General features: G+C 43.1%; 1 protein-coding gene across 1 annotated transcript in view; it reads left to right on the forward strand.

Annotated features, from left to right (window-relative positions):
* Nucleotides 1-24,824, forward strand: part of FASN (fatty acid synthase) — a 43,890-nt gene that overhangs the window by 16,538 nt on the left and 2,528 nt on the right. Inside the window, exons 18-41 of the mRNA XM_018561789.1 lie at nt 9-194; nt 1,510-1,689; nt 2,382-2,585; nt 3,432-3,754; nt 4,819-5,208; nt 6,493-6,657; nt 7,592-7,710; nt 8,633-8,769; nt 10,239-10,442; nt 10,736-10,886; nt 11,825-12,003; nt 12,500-12,619; nt 12,706-12,828; nt 14,103-14,326; nt 15,128-15,323; nt 16,285-16,436; nt 17,539-17,630; nt 18,402-18,553; nt 19,163-19,408; nt 20,438-20,626; nt 21,578-21,802; nt 22,320-22,540; nt 23,930-24,028; nt 24,116-24,367. Of these exons, the coding sequence (XP_018417291.1) occupies nt 9-194; nt 1,510-1,689; nt 2,382-2,585; nt 3,432-3,754; nt 4,819-5,208; nt 6,493-6,657; nt 7,592-7,710; nt 8,633-8,769; nt 10,239-10,442; nt 10,736-10,886; nt 11,825-12,003; nt 12,500-12,619; nt 12,706-12,828; nt 14,103-14,326; nt 15,128-15,323; nt 16,285-16,436; nt 17,539-17,630; nt 18,402-18,553; nt 19,163-19,408; nt 20,438-20,626; nt 21,578-21,802; nt 22,320-22,540; nt 23,930-24,028; nt 24,116-24,367 (4,529 nt within the window). The remainder of the gene's footprint in view (nt 1-8; nt 195-1,509; nt 1,690-2,381; nt 2,586-3,431; nt 3,755-4,818; nt 5,209-6,492; nt 6,658-7,591; nt 7,711-8,632; nt 8,770-10,238; nt 10,443-10,735; nt 10,887-11,824; nt 12,004-12,499; nt 12,620-12,705; nt 12,829-14,102; nt 14,327-15,127; nt 15,324-16,284; nt 16,437-17,538; nt 17,631-18,401; nt 18,554-19,162; nt 19,409-20,437; nt 20,627-21,577; nt 21,803-22,319; nt 22,541-23,929; nt 24,029-24,115; nt 24,368-24,824) is intronic.

Genomic DNA, 24,824 nt, shown 5'->3' on the forward strand with positions numbered 1-24,824 from the left:
TGTTCTAGGGAAGATTTCCGTCATGGAAGAGAACAGCCTGAACGATTTCCACAAACAGCGGACAGATTCTGTGAAGGGGAACAGCGAGAAGGAAGATGTCCTCTTGTCAGATAAAGATGTTTACAAAGAGTTAAGACTGCGAGGATATGACTACGGACCAACTTTCCAAGGAATTATTGAGTCAAGTGGTAGAGGTGAGGTGTTCTTGTGTATTCTTGGTGAAGAAAACTGAATGTTCAGTTACTTTCTCTGGGTCTCTCTTGGTGAGATCTCTGCACTGCATTTCCAGGTCTGCACACCTGCTCTGCCCATTATGAGGAGCTCCCACCATCCTTGCACTATCTTCCTTAGTCTGCACACCTGCTGTTCCTATTATGAGAAGTTCCCACCACCCTGTGCTAAGTTCCCTTGTCTGCACACTTGCTGTGCCCATTATGAGGGACTTCCGCCATCCTTATGCTGAGTTCCTAGGTCTGCACACCTTCTGTGCCCATTATGAGGGGTGCCCAACATCCTTGCTCTTAGTTTCTGGGTCTGTACACCTGCTGTGCCCATTATTAATTACTCCCACCATTCCTGCTGGATTTTTTATTAATTTTATACTATCCAGAATATAACAGGAGAAGCTGAAACATGCAAAGGAGGGTAGGAACACCCAAACCCTGAGGTGGACATTACCATAGTTGTCATTTATGGCAGGAAGACCAGGCTGTTAGAGTATTCAGAATATTTAAGAAGTCAGGGACTGACTCAGACCACCAAGCTCACACACTAACTAAAAGATCACTGTTGGGTGGGCTGACCCAACAGTAAACTATGGGGCTATGATTGACCCTTTGATCAGTCCACCCAAGTGTGGCATTTCAGCTTTAGGTAGCATCTGGTGGGTCAAAACCTGGCTTCTGACAACTCTTGGGGACTTCGGAAGGGGGATCTCTCTACTGTAGGTCCTGGCACTGTCCTTTTCCATATTAAACTTGTGGGTGTACCCACCCATCTTGTTGTGTTTCTACCCCTCCTGTTAAATTCTAAGGAAATGCTGGACCCCCTTGTGCCAGTTGCAGCAGAAGTGCATACCTGAAAATTCAAGAAGAGAGAATTTACTGTCTACTTATGACTTCATTTGCCACACAACATATACAATACAAGGTGGAAGTTCTGCCACTATTGGGTCATTTAAAAGCAAAATGGCCTAACATAATATTCTGCTTTACATAGTCATGCCCTTGGGTGTACGTTGCATGTCCTAAAAACTTAATTGAAGTACCTTGGATGCATGCTGTACACCTTGGTCCTTCTACACCTCCGACTGAGGAGATCTAGTGGTAGTCATGGAAAAAAAAAGCCCCAAGTTGGGCTTTAAGTAATTACATTATGATCACCAAATCCATAGGCCCATGGCAGAGATATGAAAATTGCTTAATTGCTGAGTTCCCATAAGGAGTATATAGTTGTGAAAGATAATGTAGGTAAGTCGGATATGAAGCGAACTGATATATGTTGTCCTAGGTGACAGAGGGAAGTTGCTGTGGACAGGGAACTGGGTGACGTTCCTGGACACCATGCTGCAGATGTTGGTCTTGGGAATAAAAGGCCGCAGCCTCCGTTTACCAACAAGAATCCTGTCTGTACTCATTGACCCAACAACACATGAGGAACACGTGTGTCCATGTCCAGATGACAAGAAAGGTACATGATTTTTTTTTATTCATTCCCTTTTGTGTTGATATACTCTTGCTGTGTGATTACCAGGAGACTTCTTGCCCATACTCTTATGTGGAAGAAGTGGCTGCCATACCCACTATAGGTTGTGATAATTCTGCTATACAGGATACAGGAATTTTATTTTAAGTGATATCAAGCACTTGTGTGGGCCGTGAGTGCAAGTTATCACACAAAAGCATTCTACTTCTTTTTGTAATATGCACACAGGGAGCAGACACATAACACCGCCACTGATGTCCATTATAGCTTTAGTGTGGTGTCGGCAGTGGACTGAAATACAGTGGAAGCTCTACCAAGAAACACAGCTATAAGATGATTTTATTCTAATTCAGGTTTAGTTTCTAATTTCTAAGTTTCTAATTAAAGAACCAACATTGCTACATTGCACAGGTAAAGGAAAGAGGACACATTGAAAGATATCAAATCATGGTGCACAGAGTTCACCTAAAGTCACCACTTGATACTAAAGCTACCTTTTCCATACCCTAATAAGATAAACCCTTGAATTCCTGCTAAGCCCAAGGACCCAGAAGTATGAAGTGTTCCGCTAAAAAAACAAGTCAAGATTGCCCACAAGTACCATAGATAGTCCCATGTACTTTCCTTTGGGTAATGGCTCTGCTCCATGAAATCTTTTTATTTTCCTATCATTGTAGCTGTACCGGTTTCTGTTAACAACTGTTTGGAAAGGATAGTATCTGGAGGTGTTCAGATATCGGGACTCCATGCCACTACAGCTCCCCGCCGGCAGCAGCAGCAAACTCCGCCAACCCTGGAGAACTTTGTCTTCACCCCGTTTTTTGAAGAAGACTGTCTGCAAGGAGACAAGGACCTCCACGCTCTGCTAGAACACTGTACAGGTACTTGGGGTGCAGGGGCCAACGCATATTCAGTTTACCCAGGTTCAGTTTCTGAATAAAAGCATCACCGCTCACTGTGATTCCCACGTCGGTTCCTTTCTCTGGGAGCATTATGGGTACAGGTACTGAGCTCGTCCACGTGCTCTAGCCTGACCTCAAACAAAATGTACCACACTCCATAGATCCACTGAACATCATATTTATTAGTGTCACACTATCATCCCTGTTCTTAACCATGCGCGCCTGTAACGCATTTCATATGTTTGTGCTTAATGATAGAGATCTCCACAATGAAGCCGGGTGAAACGTGTTGGTTTAGGGATGGGCATGATACTGTGATTGTGATATAAAGACATTAATAAATATGATGTTTGGTGGATCTATGGAAAGCAGTTTGAGGTTACCCAGGTTCAGGCAATGCTAAAGTAACTCTGTCATCTCACTGAAAAAGCTACTTAAACAGATAAAGCACAAATATCTCATACCTGCTGCAGCTTAAACTCCTGCGGCCATGTCCGAACCCTGCGTCATTCTGATCCTGGTGGTGCCAAAGGATCTCCCGAGCATTTTATTTGGTCCATCACTATGATGGGCTGCTTCACTGACCGGGATAGAAAGGGTATCCAATGCTACAAGGAAATGCTGGGAAATGCTGGAACGTTGCCCTATCAGAAAGGCCCGGGAATCCAGGCATCATGGCGGGAGTGGAAACTGCTTCAGGTATATGCAGGAAACTCTAGGTGGCTGCATTTTAAGAGCAATGAGATAGTATAATGCAGACAATACTTGTAGACTTCAGAAAAGAATCAGCTGATATACACCTATTTGTATTGTTTTGTCTTGCAGATAAAATCTACGAACTGGAATTGAAAGTGGCACAGCATGGGCTTAAACTGGATATCCCTGGGACCAAGTCTGCAGGCAATGGCCAGAGGAAGAAGCAATTGAGCGTTTCTTCCGACCAGGGTCTTCTCCACGTTCTCACAGAGATCTGTAACCTGGAACTCAATGGAAACCTGCAGTCAGAGCTGGAAAAAACCCTCCTACAGAAAAGCAATCAGCTCCGAGAGGACCCCCTACTGAATGGGCTACTTAACTCTCCTAGACTCAAATCCTGTCTAGATACAGTGCTGGAGACTGGCAGTGCACACAGGATCAAGATCATTGAGGTAAGTGCAGATAGCTCTATGATAGGACCATATATATCCACCTCTAGACCAGTATGTGAGCTAGCTGCTGGAAAAAGAGGGGAGACGATAAATTCCATAGACCAAAATTGTGACTCTTTGAACTTGTGTAGATGCAATGCAAATGCAGCCTGCTTTCAGGGGCATTCAGCTTGCATTTGAGATCATTTTAAGACACTTCTGAGTGCCATCTGAGCTCCTTCACTGCAATTCACTTCTTCTACACTGCGTCAAGCTGCTTTTGCATTCCCATTGACTTGTATGAAGAAACCGGCACTGACGCAAACAAAAGCTTGTGTACACTTGTCTTTAGATTCATGCACATGAGTGCGGAAGGTAATGCTTAGTCATCTCACAGGGTTCAGGCATTTGCCCGAAGACATTGTAACAGGAATAAATGCTGCCCATTCTAGAACCCAGAACATTTGTATATTAGCTGAGCGCTTAAACTTACCAGATTTTGCTAACGCCTAAAGTACAACTGTGGCCTCCCATTAAAACAAAATATGCACTGCAGCAGTTAGTATGAGTGCATCTGCACTTACAGTTTTCTCTTAGTTCCCCCTACAAAGTCCCACTAATACCTGTTGATCCTTGCAGTGAAGTCACCTAATGCAGCTTCCTCAGATGGGGAGGCAACAATGATGCACTGCTCACGAATTCAGACCAGAGTTCCCACTCTCATGTAGGTTTTGCCTACTTGCACTACAATGGGATGAGATGACGTTGCAGAGGGCATGGCTATCAGCATTGACACTGCTGATTCACAAGCCTGTAGATTTTCAATCAGCATCCAGCCACATCTAGTCCTGCCCATTACTTTCTGGATTGACAGCACTGCCTCTGCTGCTGAAACCCTCCAACTGTAAGCTGCAGTGTCTGGGAAGGAAAGTGTATGAGATAAAAATAAAAAGGTTTTTAAAGCTCTTTCAAAGGTGTGATCCTTTGAATGAGCTTTAACATTCCATTAGCACTCTGTAGACCATTTTTCAATGTCTTTTTATGTGTATTTATCTAATAACTAGACCCCTTACACTTCTCTGCAGGCCCTCTCAGGAAACGGCCACTTATCCTCTCATGTGCTAAGTCTCCTGAACACCCAGCCAATGCTGCAGGTGGACTATACAGCCACCGACCGGACACTAGATGTCTTCTCAGAGCTGGGCAGTGACCTTGAAGCGGCAGGAGTGGCTATGGAGCAGTGGGACCCGCTGGTCTCACCACCTAACAGTTTAACAGGAGCCGACTTGCTGGTGTGTAACAGCTCTGGACACCTGCTGAAAGACCCAAGACAGGTTCTCCCCAACATGGCTGCTGCAGTGAAAGAAGGAGCATTTATTTTGCTGCACACTCTTCTGAAAGGAGATATCCTAGGAGAAACCATAGCCTTTCTGAGGACGCAAAATCTTCAGCAGAAAGATGGGCTTCTCTCTCAGGTAAGATACAATGAAATAGCACTTCAAATGCCATTAGATCTCAAGACCAAAGTGTCTGCAGGAAGAGCTGTTCCAGCCTCCAGCCAGGTCCACCTTTTATACCAGAAACATGAAAACGATTCTTTAATAGGCATCAAAGATTTCTTTGCACACACATAATGTTCACTGGTCTTAAAGGAGAACTATGGGGTCAGTGTTTTTCCCCATAGTTCTCCTTAGGGTAACGGGAGGACACAAACTAGCGTCCTCCCGTTACCCTAAGCTCATTATACCGCGAGCTACAGCTCGCGGTATACTGAGACGCCACAGCCGGAGCGGCTCCCGGCGTAGATTACGGGATCCGCCCAGCTGCGTGAGTGACAGCTGGCTCTGCCTATCTAGAGGCAGAGCCAGCTGTACCCGTCCGTTCCGCCAGTCAGCGCTGGCACATCGGAGCGGGGAGAGGGGAATCCAGCCCCTCCCCCTGTCACGGCAGAGATCCGTGACAGGATCGAGAGGTGAGCGAACCTGGTATGTGGTCGCTTACCTCCCGATCTACTGAGCCGACCTGTGACAGTCTCATTGTCACAGGTCGGTTAGAACTATGAGGTGAGTGGAAATCACTCACCTCATAGTTCTCCTTTAACTGGACCCTCCTTCAAATTATTGAGTTCAGCTGTCTCCAGTGCAGGGTGTTGTTAATATTACTGCATACAAAGACATTTTAAAGGCATAGTCCATCTTTTGAAAAATGCATACACATTAATGAAAAAGCCCTGAGGGTCTCTTATATATCTTTGGTGTGTGGTGGTTTGCTTCAATTCCAAAGTTTGCACATCTACTACATCTATTGTGAAGGAGTCCCACTTTGATTGCTGAGTTTGCCACTTAATTTATAATATGTAGAATCAGACAAAGGGAATGGGAACATTCATATGCCCAAAGTGGATGGAAAGCTGGCCAGGAATTATGGCATGGAGATTCCTAGAGATACAAGATGACATGGAGGGATTACCCCACAGAACTCCCAAAAAAACCTATAATGATCCAGTCTAGGTGACTACCACAGGCCCGATTTAATTGTCACAATAATTGGATCATAGTTTCTAATTCGTATTGTTTGTATACCAGGTAACTCTAGATCCTAAATTGAACCGGTTTAAGCAATTTTGAGACGGGATTTATGTTTAATTCCACCTCTGAACTATCACTTTAGGGTGGGTAGGCATTGTATCTGATGGTTTGCAAGTTACGGGATTAGATTTGAGAAATAAAAGCCTGGTAATGGTTTTCTATCCCTGACAGGCAGAGTGGGAGGAATTATTCGAAGCCGCCTCTTTGGATTTGGTTGCCGTGAAGAAATCTTTCTACAACTCTGTCATTTTCTTATGCCGTCGACGGGGCCCACAGAAGACGCCCGTTGTCCTGTCGGTGGAAGACATGGATTGTTCATGGGTGGATTCGCTCAAGGTGAGCTGTTTTATAGAGATCATAAATGCAGTCGTGGCTGCATATCCTGATACTTGGCTATGTAGAATGTTGCTAACTTGTCATTCCTTTAAGAGGCAGCACTTCTAAAGCTGCCACTAAACCAAGACTGGTTATGGGATGGGGATGGTCCAGGATATAGCTGCACCAGGTCAATTTTTTCTTTAATGCAGTGCCGTTATGGCTCCTGTAGGATGGTCATGTGATGCCAGGTCACCAACTGCATAATATAATATCACAGATGAAAGCATCCGTCATGATTCTTTATCTTTATTCTCCTACAAGATTATCATATATCTACACAGCACCAGTTCTGTGTCTTCAGTAACTGAATGATAGAAAACAAGTGACTTTTCCTCATTACATACTTGCAGCATTAAAGGAGTCCCCTCTTTTCAGTGCTGCCCATAATTTGGAAAAAGCAGAAAACTTCTAGTTGCTCCTCTGCACTATATTCATGTTCAGTGCTGAGCTCTGCCCTCGGTCCTGTATACTGCAGCAGCAACACATGTCCTACCCAACCCTTTAAAAGAAGAGGTAAATTACATCAGTACTCGTCATTCCCATGAAGAGCTACGCCGGCTCAACAATTTTCACCATCTTACACACTTGGAGTGTCCTGGTCCTCTGCTCCATGCTCTGGTTCCATCTGCTGGCTGATATGTCACATAGTGCAGTAGTGGACCAGACACCAACAGAAGTGTGTTGGTTTTAAGGACAGGCAGTTGCAACATTGCAATACTGCAGAAGAAAAAGCTAGTGACACCTCATTGTTAGCTACCCGTGTGATTGTTCTCATGATCCTCTGTGACATAGAATTCATATATTGTTAGAAAGCTGGTGATATCCACCTACCCGGCCCAACGAGCAGCCACGCTTCCTATGCTATAGCTAATGTCTTCCTTGTGCCACACAGGAACTCATGGCGGATTCTACTGACCACCATATTTGGCTCACTGCCCTGAAGCAACCAAACTCTGGTATTGTTGGGATGGTAAACTGCCTGCGCCAGGAACCTGGGGGACACAGAATCAGGTATCATTGCCGTATATGATCTCCATAAGGCTTTATAAAATAATATATAGTAAGCATGCATACATTATGGGACAGTTCAGCGGACTGGTGGTGTATCTAATCATGTGATGCAGAAAGTGAAGAAGTAATTGCTGAGTGTTCATATGCATAGCCGCCAAAATTGTGTTTCCAAAAACCCGCTAATTTTTTTAAGTTTCATGGCCTAAAGCAGGGGTGGGCAAACGCTGGCCCTCCTGATGTGAAACTACAAATTCCATCATGCATCTGCCTTTGGGAAGTTCTAACTCAGGTTTGGGCAACCTTGGCACTCCATTTATGCTAAAACTACAAATCTCGTCATGCCTCTGCCTCTGGGAGTCATACCTGTGGCTGTCAGAACCTTGCAATGCCTAATGGGATTTGAAGTTGGGGCAGAGTATGCCTACCACTTGCCTGAAGGGTGTATTTCAAACTGCAGACAGAAGTCTATGAGGACCTAATGCACAGCTGCAGCCAGCAGGTAGAAGTTGCACCCTCTGGATATAAACTGATTCAGTCGACTGTGTGCAGAACTTGTTGTTGAGCTGTTGACATTGGCAAACATGAGACACCTTTGCCAGCAGAGCAGCTAAGAATAGACAGGTAAACAAGTGAAAAGAGTGCCACCTGCTTGAATAGGAATATACAGTATATTATAGTAAAAAATGCCATATTTTATAAATCTTTGAAAATTGTAGTTTTTCATCCTGAAGATGATGATAAATGTTCACTTTGGGTAAGCTCTGTAACATGTTTGCTTTTCAATGTTACGAAGTTTAGATTTTATGTTTAGCTTATTAAATTAGGCAGCTCTTCAATAACTCCATATGTAAATATTTGCTTACTGATCTTCTTTTCAACACCTTTTGTACCTACCTACATTGTACCCTGATTTACACCCCAGGTGCATCTTCAATTCTGATGTGATGTCGTATGAGGTTCCTGATAAGGAGCTCCAACAGCTGCAGCGCAAAGATATGGTGATGAATGTTTACCATGGCGGGAAGTGGGGATCGTTCCGCCACATTACCTTTCTGAAAGGTTAGTGTTTAGCATTCAGTTGTTCATGTGCTTTGTCCGGACAGTTCCTAGCATGTATATACAGAATATAACAGTATGACAAGCAAGCAGAAGTGGCAGATTCATATGTGTAATAAGAGCTTTTCTGGGTTTATTATACTCATTGGGGTGAATTTATTAAACCAATTGCAACAGTTTTAGCCTCTTAAATTATGTGCAAATCTGTCTTTTAACGTGTGCCCCTGTTTTGACCAAAGCTTGCACTACTTTTCCAACTGCACCTGTTTTTCATCTGCCCTTGTTGTGGGCTGTCTGAAACTGGAGCATCACCTAACAAAACAATGGCAACTTAAGAAGTCCTCATGACCACGTCTTCAAGAAGGGACAGTTAAGCTTTTTGCCTGGAGTTACGAGTCTTCTTCCCTGGAGTCTATTAAACCGTATTTATCAACAACATTACACTAGCATCATAAATCTGGCGCAAAACGCTTCAAATATATTCCGTGCAAGTTCAAACACTCGCAATTACTATGATAAATTCCCCCCATTGTGTATATTATTATACTCATTTATGTATTTTAATTATCTACACCGCACCTACAAATTCCTAGTGTGTTACATAGCATATAAAACCAATTATATGAATCCTTGTGCCTGAGGGATCATCTAAACACGCCAAGGGGTCTATTTATAAGCAATCTGCAGGACCCTTTGCCCTATGAATATCTGTGAGCATTCGTTATGTGCAGACATATGCCAAATGAACTTTCTTTAGTTGCTTCTTTACATGGAAATTAATTTTGATTTTTCATGATTGCCGCTAGATGACACCAATGAGCACAGAGAATAAACATAATTCTTATGCTCCTATAGCACCATCTAGTGGTCATGATACATGTATGAAAACATTTGAATAGTCATCTCTCTTGTAAAGAAAAAACCTAAAGATCGTACAATTCGGCAAATATTCGCACAGAGTGAACGTTCACAGAGCAAACAGCCCTGCTAATTTTAAGTTTATAAATAGACCCCCAAGGGTAAGTTTAGGTAGAATCCTGTTAATCAACTAGAACGTTGCTGGGGGAAATTAAGCAGAACCACAGGGAGAACATAGAAGCTCCTAGCAGGTAATGTTCCTTATCTGAAAAAATAGCAATGTTTTGGGGCCACCTAGGCTCCCTTCATCAGGCTTGATATTAAACTGGTGAAGGGACCCCGGGTGGCTCTGAAACGTTGCTATTTTTGTGACATGATGCCTACTTGTCAATAAAGACGGTTCTTACAATTCAATCCTGCTCTGATGTATGTAGGCACCTTTAGGTACCATACCCTCAACATACGTCATGATGGGGTGACTGCTCGCAGTATAAATGTGTTTGTGTGTATATGTGTGAGAGGAATTGTTAAGTGGCTAAATCATCTGCCAATTTCCGACTGCCATCTACAATCTCTGCTAACTCTAATAATGTCGTTGGGTCTTGTTTGTGCAGATCAAGCTCAGGATAAAACTCCATTTGCCTTTGTGAATGTCCTGACCCGAGGTGACCTCTCTACTCTGCGCTGGATCGCCTCTCCTCTTTGTCACTTCCAGCCCACCAACCCCAATGTGAAACTGTGTAAGGTCTACTATGCCTCACTCAACTTCCGAGACATCATGCTGGCAACCGGCAAACTACCCCCTGATGCCATCCCAGGTAAGATCCCATATGGCTATAGTTGGAATTGTAATGTTGGGCCAACGTATGGGATTGCACAGCGGTTAGTAGAAACAGAAGTTTGCCGAACAGCAGACACAGCCAGATGCATGTCCAAAATGTCCTATAAAATGAATTTCCAATAAGATGCTTGTTTGGAGGATTGGTTGATACTGATCGCAGAATCTTTAAGTGTCTCATCCTTCATTCTAAAAGCCATTTAAACTTTTTGTATAGGAAAGGGTTTGTGACCTTGATGATCATTCATCTTTATTCTTTTTTTTGGTTACAAGGTGACTTGGCGCTTCAGCAGTGTATGCTGGGAATTGAGTTTTCAGGCCGTGACCCTGCAGGCAAGAGGGTCATGGGACTTCTTCCAGCTAAAGGTCTGGCTACCGCTGTGGATGCTGACCAACGCTTCTTGTGGAACGTACCTGAGAACTGGTAAATAAAACCAATCTATAATGTGGACAGTGGCAGTGCAAAGTAACTGGTTCCCTTGATTGCATTCCTAATCCCTCTTCTTCAGTTGCTTACCTTCTATGCCCTACTTGTCCACTAGAACCAAGTAAAGTATCCAGTATCAATCACCAGGTCTAAGTGATGATACTGATGATGGGGTGCGGTGTAGGGTCTCAATGAAAGGGGGGTGAACCTGTTACTTTGCCTTTAATGGGGAAAGTACATGTTTTTGATCAGTCACTATATGGCCAAAAATTTGTGCACACCAGACCGTCACACCGGTATGAGCTTGTTGGACATCCCATTCCAGAACCACGGGCATTAATATGGAGTTTGCAGCTATAACATCCTCCGCTCATCTGTGAAGGCTTGACACAAGATTCTGGAGTGTGTCTGTGGAAAGTTGTGCCCATTCGTGTAAAAAAAACATTTAGAGGCCTGGCTCACAATCAGCATTACAATTCACCCCAAAGCTGTTCAGTAGGGTTGAGACCAGGGCTTTTTGCAGGCCACTTAAGTTCCTCCACACCAAACTCATCAAGCCATGTCTTTATGGAGGTGGCTTTGTATACAGCAGGCCTCCCCCTAAGAAAAGGCCTTCCCCAAACCATTGCCACAAGGGTGGCTAAGATGTCAAAAAATGCCTCTTGTGTGCTGTAGCATTAACAGTATCCTTCACTGGAATCCCTCATCTTAATAATTTGGAGAGGTGCCCATAATCTTTTGGTCATATAAGATATTATAAATGGGACTTTCTTCCGGTATTGCTATTGTAAATGATTGTTACTGAAGTTGTTTTTTTATTACTTTTCTGAGGAGGCCTGTATATACCTCTGTATATACATATTAGAATACATGAGAAAGTACTTAGAATTCAGCACTGTAAACAGAAAATGCAACATACCACTGTTCTTTTGCAGGTCATTGGCTGATGCTGCCACAGTGCCAGTTGTCTATGCCACAGCTTACTATGCGCTGGTTGTACGAGGACGTTTACGTAAAGGCGAAAGTGTTCTTATCCACTCTGGATCAGGGGGGGTCGGTCAGGCAGCTATTGCTATATGTCTTAGCATGGGGTGCCACGTGTTAACCACAGTGGGTAAGTTGTCCTAGATTACATTTTTATTATTTCGTTTTTTTCCATTCATAGATATACTGTGAGAATTTGTGCCCATTAAGCCAAACAATAGTTGTGAGGTCAGGTACTATGTTGGATGAGAAGATCTGGCTTGCAGTTGGCATTCCACTTCATCCCAATGGTATTCAGTAGGGTTGAGGCCAGGGCTCTTTGGTTCCTCCATAGCAAGCTGGTCAAACCATGTCTTTATGGCACTGCCTTTGTACACAGTCATGCTGGAACAGAAAAGGGCCTTCCATAAATTGTTGCCAAAATTTTGTAAGTACACAATTGAGTAAAATGTCTTTGTATTATGTAATATGAATAATACCCATCACTGGAAACACCTGAATGCAATCATTTAGAGGTGTAGTCACATACTTTTGCCCTAGGTGTGATAATCGGATTTCCACAAACTTGACCACAAATGGATTTACTCAATACCATAACTCCAACTCTTGAAAATCATGTTTTTCAGGATCTCCTGAAAAGCAGGAATACCTTCAAAGCAAATTCCCACAGCTCAACTCCCAGTGCTTCGCAAATTCCAGAAATACATCTTTTGAAGAGCACGTGCTCAGTGTAACAGGAGGCAGAGGTGAGCAGCAAAGCATTACCATGCTAACTTAGCTGCCGTGAATCCTTCCAGACAGCTCTGAGCCCACCTTGTTGTTTCCTCCACAGGAGTCGACCTGATCTTAAACTCTCTGGCAGAGGAAAAGTTACAGGCCAGCCTGCGGTGCCTGGGACGTCACGGGCGCTTCCTGGAAATTGGCAAATACGATTTGTCCAACAACACGCCGCTGGGTGAGTATAAGCAAAGTTTTCTATATGCCGTCCTGTCAAACTTTCAATATTAGCTCTGTCAGTTCTACAGGGAATTCACACTAAATGCATTTCATAGGGCCTGTACTGACGGCTTTAGCCTTGTTGATGACATCAATTTGAGATGCTTCTGAGATCTATCAGAATTCATTGACAGGTGCATTTCACCTGCAGTTGACCTCCTTCTGATTTGCATTTGACCAGCTTCAAGCAAGTTTTGCATTGCCATAGAGTTGTATGGGAATGCTAAACCCACTTGACGTCAAAAAAATGTCCATCAACACTGCCCTTGTGTCCATGATAGAAAGGATCATGTCAAAATCAGGGGAGTGAGTGGCATGGGCACAAATTAATACCCTCTTGCTAACATATACTTAAATACGGAAAGAAAAATCTTTATTTAAATTTCTTGGCAATAAAAACATTTGAGTGCTGCAACCCTTGCGCTTTGGCTATACATTGAGGATCTTCCAGGCAGGTACTAGTTGCTTGCACCTTGAAAGATTAGAGGAGTGCTGTCTACATGAATACTTCACTATACAAGGATAGAAGATATCTGCATGGCTTTCTCTTCCATTCAAAATCCAAAAGCTAAAGGATTTTTTCCTCATAGTGGGTGGAGACAGGCTAATGATTCCTTAATTCCTCCTGGAGCCAACTGTACATCCCACCGCAACACTGGTTTGTAGTACAGGCATAACCTAATATTATGGAGCCATATATTTCAAACTGCTTACAGCTTTGTCAGGCGTGTTGGCCTTCATTTGTGCAGTGTGTGAAAATAATGGCTTCATTGGAGTTGGGCTTGTAGGCAGATGAAGTGGCACAACCGGACAGGTTATGGTGAGGTGGTCTAAAAGAAACCCACAGCTTTAATTACTCCCTGTGATGCCATCGCCAGTTATGCAGGGACAGCTGTTGGGGGATAAAATCAGAAGGGTGCCCTAAGTCAGTTTCATTTGCTACTCATCCCTTTTCCTACACACAATATATGGGCAGGCACTTAGGCATCACAGGAGCAGCATTGTTTTATTGGGAAATATATTAATGTATACATGTGGAGATGGACAGAGAGAGATGAGAATGGAAAGTTATACACTCACTAGATATTTGGAAGGATCTCCAGGTATTTCTTTTTTTGCACTTGCAGCTTTTTAAAGGGATAAAACATGACGCACTGCAGAGATGTACCGAATATGTTTTTATTTTGCCCAGGCATTTTATAATATATTTTTCTCGTTGCTGTCTCTGTGCAGGTATGGCTCTGTTCCTGAAGAACGTGGCCTTCCATGGGATCTTGCTGGATGCCCTCTTTGAAGAGGGGAATAGAGAATGGGAGGAAGTGTCTGACCTGCTGAAATCCGGCATAAGGGATGGAGTGGTGAAGCCACTTACGAGGACCATCTTTACTCGGGATGAGGTGGAACCGGCATTCAGATTCATGGCACAAGGAAAACACATTGGAAAAGTTCTGATAAAGGTGAGGAGGTGGTTGGCCGTAGTCGCATTTGAGGCTGGACTACACAGCGTAATGCAGCTTTGTAATCCATATTACATCATTAAATGTGTTTTTTATGGAAGCAGTGTAAGAACCTGAATTTGACTTGGTATTAGCCTCTTGCAGTCATTTGTATAGGCAGAGCTCAGAAAGGGGGAGGGAGAAGCAGCACAACATGTCAGCCAGTTGTGCTGCAGAACTGGTGTATTATCAAGAAGCATGCTAATAAGAGAGAGCACAGTAACAGAGAGGTGAGCTCATCAGACTGCTGCTTCTCCATTCGGTGTCTAGTCAAAGGTTGGGGGGGGGGGGACTAGACCTACATACAGTATATTATTTAACTACGGCAGAGAAAAATCAGGCCCCCTCCTCTGCCAGACAGGGCTGTGCTGTGTGGCAGGGCTGTGTAATGCTCAGAACTGGATTGACAGAAATACAGATCCTTTGGCAGGTAAAATAGTTCTGGTATATATATATATATTTATTCTGTGTAGTTAGCTGTTTGACTGGAGCTCTGATATGTGGATGGGTGTGTGCCACCCATGGCCATGGCCTTTATTGGCTGTGGCAGAAATTTGGTCTTGGGTATTAGGCTGATCGTTTAATAATCAATACTGTTCTGTAACCCATAACAACCAATTACAAATCAGCACAGTAGTAGTACAGTAGTAGCAAAACTGTTGAAAACCGATCTGTAGTTGATTGCCATGAACCTAGGACCATGGTGAATATCTGATTACCATGTATATGCTGTGATCTGAGACAGTTGTGCCTTTTGTTCAGGTACGTGATGAAGAAATCGGATCTGTTAGAGAAGCTGATGCTTTACTTCCTGCTATCCCACGGACGTCCTTCCCTCCGACAAAGTCCTACATCATCACCGGAGGACTGGGCGGGTTCGGTCTGGAGTTAGCTCAATGGTTAATCGAAAGGGGAGCTCGCAATCTCATTCTGACCTCTAGATCCGGAATAAGGAATGGTATGCTTTAACTGCAATCTTGCACATACACTGATCAGCCATAACATTAGCACTATGGGAAGAAGGCAAGCCGGCGGAGGCAGTGTGGTGGTTTGGGCAATGTTCTGCTGGGAAACCTTGGGTCCTGCCATTCATGTGGATGTTACTTTGACATGTACCACCTACCTAACCATTGTTTCTGACCAAGTACACCCCTTCATGGAAACGGTATTCCCTGATGGCAGTGGCCTCTTTCAGCTGGATAAAGTGCCCTCCCACACTGCAAAAATGGTTCAAGAATGAGTTCCAGGTGTTGACTTGGCCTCCAAATTCTCCAGATTTCAGTCCAATCGATCATCTGTGGGATGTGCTGGAAAAACAAGTCCGATCGATGGAGGCCCCACCTCGCCACTTACAGGACTTAAAGGATCTGCTACTGACAGCTTGGTGTCAGATATCACAGTATACCTTCAGAGGTCTAGTGGAGTCCATGCCTTGACGGGTCAGGAAAAGGGGGACCTACTCAATATTAGGCGGGTGGTCATAATGTTCTGACTGGTGTATTATATGATTGCACATTTTGCTGAATTTACTTCTTTTAATATGTAGGAACATGTAGGAGATACAAGAATTGTCAGTATCAGATTCAATTAATTGGTGTGTCTGTGCAATGTGCAACATATTACATAATTCTTGTTTAATCTACAACTTATGTCTGTAATCATTGAGTCCCTATAGTTGTTGTAGACAATATTATCTTATTCTTACCCGTAACTTCTAATAAAATATTTAGAAACCACTAAAAAAAATAGATTTAATTGGTAGTCTATGTGACATGTACTCGCAGCAGTTTGACGGTATATGAAACCTTAAAGAAGACCCAAGAAATTGGGTTACAAGTGAAAAGAATCGGTCCTAGTATTATAGGGTTATCCACAGTTTTGGGTTTGAAAGCCAATTTATACTTTGTTCTTTTTTTCAGGTTATCAGGCAAAACAAGTGCAGAGCTGGAAGGAAGCCGGGATCACCGTTGTGGTTTCAACCAAAGATGTGGTGTCTATAGGGGGAACGAGGCAACTGATAGATGCTGCTTCACAGTTAGGGCCAGTGGGTGGAATATTCAATCTGGCCATGGTAAGAACATCACTGTTCACGTAACTCTAACTTGTGTGTACTGCATACAAACCTTCATTTTTTTCTATATATCCTGTATGGATAGCCTTTCCTTAAAGTTGACCTCCAGCTTCACCTTCAATCTTGGACAGTTGTAATAGAAAAAGGAAAGGTTTTATATAAAAAAAAATGTAATTAGCATGTTTATGAGACGGGGGGTTTGGAACCACGAAAGGTTCAATTAAAAGCAAATGAAACTTCATCTTTAAAGGAGAACTATGAGGTGAGTGTTTTTCACTCATCCTCATAGTTCTAGCCGACCTGTGACAATGAGACTGTCACAGGTCGGCTCAGTAGATCGGGAGGTGAGCGAACACATACCGTCACTCGCTCACTTCTCGATCTTGTCACGGCACAGAGCCGTGACAGGGGAGGGATTGGATTCCCCCCTCCCCGCTCCGATCCTCCAGCGCTGACTGGCGGAACGGACGGGGGAGGGGGCGGGTACAGCTGGCTCTGCCTCTAGATAGGATCCAGACATAATTGTCGGGATCCGTTCCAGCTGCGGCGTCTCAGTAGCTCGCGGTATACTGTGGTGTCTCAGTTTAGCGAGCTGTAGCTCGCGGTGTACTGAGCTTAGGGTGACGGGAGGACGCTAGTTTGTGTCCTCCCGTTACCCTTAGGAGAACTATGGGGAAAAGCCCTAACCCCATAGTTCTCCTTTAAAGCTATTTGAAAGGTTCTTCTCCTGTCTTGGTGACACACGAGTAGGTGCAATCTCCCCATATATGATACCAATTGCAGTCAAAATCTAAGAAAGAGGTCCTAACCCCCTTCCCCTTTCTGTTCTACAATAAGATTGTCCATGCCTCTCTTCTGGGACAGCCAGTAAAACATTCAGAGGACTCTATTCTTGCCTCACATGCTCAGTCGCTTCTCCCCGAAGGGGGAAGGTGTTAAAGTGCAATGATGGGGCTTCCACACCTTCCCTTTGATGCTTCATTCAGTGAGGGGTTGCAAGTATTTTATATATAATTGGTCTTTTAGAAGAGTTCTTTCTTGACTTGCCTACAACAAGTAGTTCTGAAGTTTGATTTATAAGGAATTCTGTTTTTTTGAACAGGTGCTTAAAGATGCCATGATTGAGAACTTATCCACTAAACTATTCCAAGATGTGAACAAACCAAAGTATGATGGCACCCTAAATCTGGACAGGTAACGACACATTATATAACAGGTCTACAGAGCTAAACCTATTTCTAGCAGACTAAAAAGTATTTTTCTTGCAGAATCTTTATAGTGATTGGGGAAATGTGTATGCACTGCAGAGATGTACTGCATATGTGTGTTTTTTTTTTTAATTATTTTACCTTGATGTACGCAGGTAGGTTGAATAAATCCAAAGCAAAGCTTCCCCTAGTGGCTAATCTACAAATAGAAGTGAAAGCTTGCACAAATGTGAAATTGGCAAACAAAATATAGTTAAACCCTGAAATAAGAAATAACAATATTTGCTAGCTGAAAATACACTTTAAATGCACATAGCAGGAAAGGTAATCACTGTTCTATAATAGTATGACTATGAACAGGATCTGGATAGTTGTTTCCACAACGCCATTGGTCACTAACAATCTTATGTCTAAAATGATCAAATAAAGAGTTATAACAAGGCAGACCAGACCCCTGAGCTATCATGGCTTCTCCCTGATTCATATTTCCCACAATGCTTTGCTATAGTACCATTACTGATATCATACCATGGTCCCAGTCCTCAAGCAGTCAGACCTTCACAGCGGTTCCTTTTGCTTTCTTGAGTTTCTTTCTGCATTTAAAGGGTTAATCAAGAACAACTTTTCTTAAAAAATAAATAAATAAATTTAAAGTAGTACGCATATGTTCTCTGTTCGAGAAGCCATAGTTGAGCCATACAACCTCCGTGTCATGTAAGTGACAACTTTTCCTAAACTTCGAATGTTATTTTTACAGTGTAAGCCGTGAGAAGTGCCCGGAGCTCGATCACTTTGTGGTCTTTTCCTCCGTGAGCTGCGGGCGAGGAAACGCCGGTCAGAGCAATTACGGATTTGCCAATTCAACCATGGAGCGAATTTGTGAAAAGCGGCGCCAGGACAATTTACCAGGTATGGGAACCTGCTGGAGAAAATTGATCAAACTCAGGGTGCCCAAGACATGCTAAATATTAACTTATAGCTCCTTAAAGGTTTCAGCAAAGACAGAGACTCTGAAAGGAAAAACTTTTGATGTGTTTTCTCATTCACATCAAGCCCTGCCCTCAAGGAGCTTACAATCCAAGGTTCCTATCTCACATGTATGCATATACGCACACATACTAGGGCTGACTTAGACAGGAGACAATTAACGTACCAGCATATCTTTGGATTGTGGGAGGAAACCGGAGGAAACTCATGCAAACACCATGCAGATAGTGTCCTGATGGGGATTCAAACCAGGGAACCCAATGCTGCAAGGCAGAAGGGCTAACCACTAAGTTGGTGAATCCTGTGTCATGGGTACTTGTTTAAATTTACTTTGGAAAACCAATGATTTGTATCATTATTAAACAACAGTTCAAGAACATATAAACTTAAAAACATTAAAATAAAATTGCCCCAGAACACTATAGTAAACTTTCAACCAGGAAGTTTAGAGCATCCACACATGACTTTAGAAGTCAGGCACATTGTATTGGTACCATTTTAAAGCTCATTGTCTGGTTCATTTTCTTGTAGGTTTGGCAATACAGTGGGGAGCCATCGGCGACGTAGGAGTCGTCCTGGAGACAATGGGAAGTAACGATACGGTGATAGGAGGGACGTTGCCTCAGAGGATAAGCTCCTGTCTGGAGGTTCTAGACCAGTTTCTAAACCAGCCACACCCCGTCATGTCCAGCTTTGTCCTAGCTGAGAAGACCATCTCTGTCAAAGCCAAAGGAGCTAGTCAACAAGATTTGGTTCAAGCCGTGGCTCACATATTAGGTAATTTGATTTTAGATGCACTACAGTACTCCTATACAATTATTCAGCTTCCTAAAATAAACTCTTCCAGCTCATGTTATAAAGCTTCTGTCTTCATATCTCACTGTATTGAGGAAGAATTTGAACTGCTTCTGTTAGACAGGTGTCACATACCTAAGACGGCCATACACATGTAGAGATGATCCCCTGATACATGGGTTTAAGTAACAATCTTACCATCTATGCAGTGTGAATTATCAATCACACCAGACTGGCATCAGCTTTACTAGAGATGGGTTGACTATTTTCATTCAAACTTCTGTTCACCTCTATGGAAATGGATGTTGATAACCTAAAATTAGCTAATATTGCCTTGTGGGCAGTAATGTAGAGATCGTCCAGAATGAACTAAGTGTGTGCATTTTAGTTGAGAAGTTTGATGCAACAGCTTGTAATCTGACCAAGGGGTAGGCAGAAGAGATGGTTACGGTTGCAGGACCTGCAATCTATGCTTCTTAAGTAGCTCACAGGCACATGGGGGAATGGGCACAGCTGGACCTATTCAGCGTGGGTGCTAAAGGACATTGTCCTGGCACTGGCTCAGACTGTCAAATTGTATGGCAACCACTGGTCAAGCTCAGAAGTTGCAAGTCACTGGGACACTTCCTTTATAAAATAATGGGAGCAAAGCTCAAGTGGTAAAGTATGCAGATTTCTATTTACTTCAGTAGTATAATGTGAAAAAAAGTTCTGGACTTGTGTTTATTTGGATGCAGGAGGTCTTACTGACGGGTCAGTTGCAGCCTTTGCTGCGCTTTGCATTTAATTGCCTGCATTTAAACAATGTTGCATGTGATTCTCGAAGACAGCCTTCAACATCAACTTCTACCTGAGCCCTTAATTCTCTTGTTGGCTAGGGACACCACAAATAGCTCCTATTGCAGCCACTTGGATAAATCCTATTGTTACTGTGCAGATATTTAAGTTTTTTTGTTATTTTTATTATATATTGTATAATATATGTATGATTCTTTTGCTGCTCTTTGTCAGGCGTCCGGGAGGTAAGCAGTTTGAACCCTGACACCACCTTGGCTGACCTGGGTCTGGACTCTCTAATGGGTGTGGAGGTTCGTCAGACTCTGGAACGTGATTATGATATTGTCATGGCAATGAGGGAAGTTAGACAACTAACGATTAACAAACTGCGTGAACTCTCTTCCAAATCTGGAAGTGTTGAAGGTAAGAAAATGCAAATCTGCATTTATCATGTTCCCTGTAGAAATGTGTATTCAGGTGGACTAACTTTCTCCCCCGTACTTTCAATTTACCATCAGCATCAATATATTTTCTCTTAGAACTACATCAACATTAGCAAGGTCACTTGCCTCTTTGATTTATCTTTTTCAAAATCCCATTGCCCTGTCCACCCCAGGCTGGAAAACATGATGTGCTGCCATTTTGAATTTTTAGATCATCAGTGGCTGTCTTCTTATTCCTTATATTCAGGGCTGATCCACAGCTGACATCTATGTCAGATCTCCTGAATGTGCTTTATAAGATCTGTTGTGGTTTGTGTTTGTTTAGCTAAACTTGCTCCTGAGATCCCATGAGATTTCCCATTTGTGTTTGTTTAGCTAAACTTGTTCCTGAGATCCCATGAGATTTCCCATTTAGCAATGAGAGATCCCAGGGGGCAGCTGGGAGGCACTGGCAAAATGACCAGTTCCTAAAGAAACATGGAAGGGGAATAATTGTAAAGTTTTTGAGGGTAGATAAGTGACCTTAAGAAACAAGGATACATGGCTATCAATCAGTGTACGGAGCTAGATTGAAATGTTATATTGTCTAACTGGGGTAAAAGGTCAGCGGTAAAGGGTCAGGATGCCCAAAATTAATATATTTCTGTAGGGAGAGCCAGGTGGTCTTCCTGCCATAATTCCCAACTCTGTTCCTGTCCACATGAGAGAGAAGGGTCACCAGAAGCAGGTTCTAATTTTCCTTATATAGATCTCATTTGAGAAGGGCAACAGATGGTGAAGGGCCCAAGAGATAATACATATGGGGGGACATGTATACAGTCTTGAGGGAAGAAGGGCAAGGGAGGAGATGATTGAAACCTTTAAAGAGGACAGGACACCAGTTAACACTGAACTTTTTTGCTTAATGAATTCTTTTAAAATTTCCTTGTAGAATCCAAGCCCTCTCAGAAAAGCTTTGTACAACCAGACCTTAGTTTTCTGGATCTGAACAACCTCCTGGTAAATCCCGATGCCTCCACCATTACTAAGCTAAACGACGTTCAGAGTAATGACCGCCACCTTTTCTTGGTGCACCCTATCGAAGGATCCATTGCTGCATTCCAGAGCCTGGCCTCCAAACTCAGCATTTCCTGCTATGGTCTTCAGTGTACAAGAGGTAATCATCTTCAGAAAAAAGCTGCAGGGAAATGTATTTTATTTAGCCAGGAAGTCAACATTCACTAAAAGATGCTAAATCGTGCTTTGCTTTATACTATAAGCCTTCTTTAAAGAGTCTGGTGCAGATTTTCCCTTACTTTCTGCCTGCTAAAATCATTGTCACCAGGACAGCAGGTAAGGAAAAATATTTCTAATGGAGTAAAACCTGGGGGTTCTAACCTTTCCCTACTCTACCTAAGACTAAGACCAAAACGTTTGGTTGGAGGAAAAAAGCCCCCCCAAAATACTATAGTGACTATGTGTACAGTACTTAAACACTTTCACTAGGCCACATTTTTAACTGGAAACACATAGTCATCTTTTAATCAAGAAAACAACATAAGAATGTAATTATCTAGCTGAAAAAAACCCTCAAAATATTGTAGTGACTGTGTACAGTTTTCAAACACTTTCACTAGGCTGCATTTTGAACAGGACCCACACATGCTCTCTAATATATATATGTTGTTTTGCAGCGGCTCCCTTGGACAGTATTCAGAATCTGGCAGAGTACTACATTCAGTGCATAAAGCAAGTGCAGGCGGAGGGGCCTTACTGGATTGCTGGGTACTCTTTTGGGGCATGTGTGGCCTTTGAAATGTGCTCACAGTTGCAGACCCAGCGGGACGGTTCGCAGGCATCAGACAGTCTGTTTTTGTTTGACGGCTCACACTCATACGTCGCTGCATATACACAGGTAAGAGCAACACTCATAAGCCATGACTCACAGCAACCAGGGATCAGCATTCAGCAGTTTTATGGGTTGCTAGGCTTATTACGGTATAACTAAAAGGGAAGTTTCCCATGTGGACCATAGAAACAAATCATAGACTGTCACTTTTCCTGGTCAGGTTAGAAAACAAAAGCTTTCATGGGTTTGTTTGTCGTGCTTCTGAAAATGACAGCTGGAAGATAATTGGCTCCTGTGGACATTTCAATGATTTGTCCATTTACAATATTTAGGTTTTAGGATTTCTTAGTGCCGCTTAGCTGCCGAAAAGCTGAATCACCCACTTGTTTACTTTAAGTACCCCCGGGGCTCCAGTGGTAATACAGTATCTCTAGTTTTGTGCTACCAAGACATCTACTTTTTTTTGGACACTATAGAGATGGGATAGTTCACATTTTGTAATTGTATTTCTTTATATGGGGAATGCAAAGGCAGACTGAGTGTCCCTTGTTGCAGCAGGAGCATGGAGACTCCATACTGGGTAGAGACAGAACAGGGATTATTTGCGAAGTAGTAAAGTTTGACTTTGTCACAGTTTATTTTTAAAGATGCACTGAACATAAAACTGGTTTACAGGTTAGAGTTCTCAAGTTTAAAGGATCAGGCCACCCAGAAATTATAATTTTGTGATTGGTGTAGCCGGGTTAACTCAGTCATCCCCTGATTTTATACATACCTTGTATATTGCAACATCAAGATCTTCCTGCCATAATTCCCAACTCTGTTCCTGTCCACCTGGGAGTGTTGAGTGTTCCCAACCTCCTTGGTGCAGTGTAGCTCTTCCTCATATACACTATTCTACTGTACATAATATAACATAAATCCAGCAGGAAATTGTGTCAGGTTGTTTCATCTCCCACATTTATCAAAAATTGCAATGTCAGCTTTGTGTGGACTGACCCTTTAAAGTCAAACAGAATCTTTATCGTTTAAGAGTATGCTGTTGTGCTGAATAAAAATGAAAGAATGTTGAGTTTTAATTTTTGTATATGTGTTAGCGCTTTATTGCTATGGAAACTCAGAGCACAGCGGTCAAGGTCTCCAGATGTCCAAGTCTCCAAGACAGGCCCTTTGCACACTGCTTCAACCAACAATGCTCATGATCTCGGAGTAGGTCAAATGCAACTTCAGAATCCTCATCTACACTACTGAGGTCAATGGGAATCTGCTGAGCTGTGTTTGACGTGAGCTTCACGTACACATCAATCACAGGAGAACAACCACCATCTATACAAGGACTTGGAGTGCAGAATCAGGAACCCTTTGATGGAATGTTTAATTAGACCCTGTCACATATTAAGCCTAGAATCCTTCACCTTGACAGTTATAATTTATGTACTTCTTGACTTTTTCCAGAGCTATCGTGCCAAATTAACTCCAGGAAGTGACGCGGAGGCAGAAACCGAAGCATTGTGCGCCTTCATCCAGCAGTTCACAGGCACCGAATACAACAAGGTAACTATGACCACCTATTGGGACACAATGGATAGGTAGCCCAAGCAGGAACACGGATATATATTTACCTGCTTTGTCCTCCTGCAGCTACTGGAAACCCTCCTTCCCCAGAAAGACCTGGAGGCCAGAGTGAAGGCCGCGGTAGACCACATTACGCAGAGTCACAAGTCCATCAACCAGGATGCCTTGCGCTTCGCTGCTTCCTCCTTCTACTACAAGTTGAAAGCCGCAGACCAGTATGTCCCCACTAACAAATATCGCGGAAACATTACCCTCCTCCAGGCGAAGACACGGAACGAGTATGGGGAAGGGCTCGGAGCAGACTACAGGTTGTCAGAGGTGAGTGGAGAAAAATGTGTATATTGTCAACAGTAGAGTACCTCCTCAGCCGAGGTACATCCACAATGCTGGAGGGCCAGAGTTCACCCAGCCCTGGTAAAGACACATTCAAGAAACTTTACCATTTCAATAAATTTTTATTGGCATATAAAGATGTAGGAAAATACAAACAATGCACACGTGACACGGGCAGGTGGTGGGTCTCAGAGTACAGACAGTCAATGTGGTTAACACAAGATGGTTACTAAAGTATTGTAGACATTGTATTCATTGCAATGTACATTTGTTATGGTTTTTTTCTAGGTGTTGTATCCCACCGCCTGGTGGATGCACGGGTCAGTCCAAGAGTTTATGGAGAATTAGTGGTGGAGTAGAAGTAGAGAAGTAAAAGATTACATTAGAGGGGACTGCGATACAGCCCGAGCAGTAGGAGAGAGTAAAGAAAAGGGGGGGGAGA

The sequence above is a fragment of the Nanorana parkeri genome, unplaced genomic scaffold (genome assembly GCF_000935625.1).
Source record: "Nanorana parkeri isolate BGI_ZX_2015 unplaced genomic scaffold, ASM93562v1 scaffold544, whole genome shotgun sequence".
Classification (NCBI taxonomy): domain Eukaryota; kingdom Metazoa; phylum Chordata; class Amphibia; order Anura; family Dicroglossidae; genus Nanorana; species Nanorana parkeri.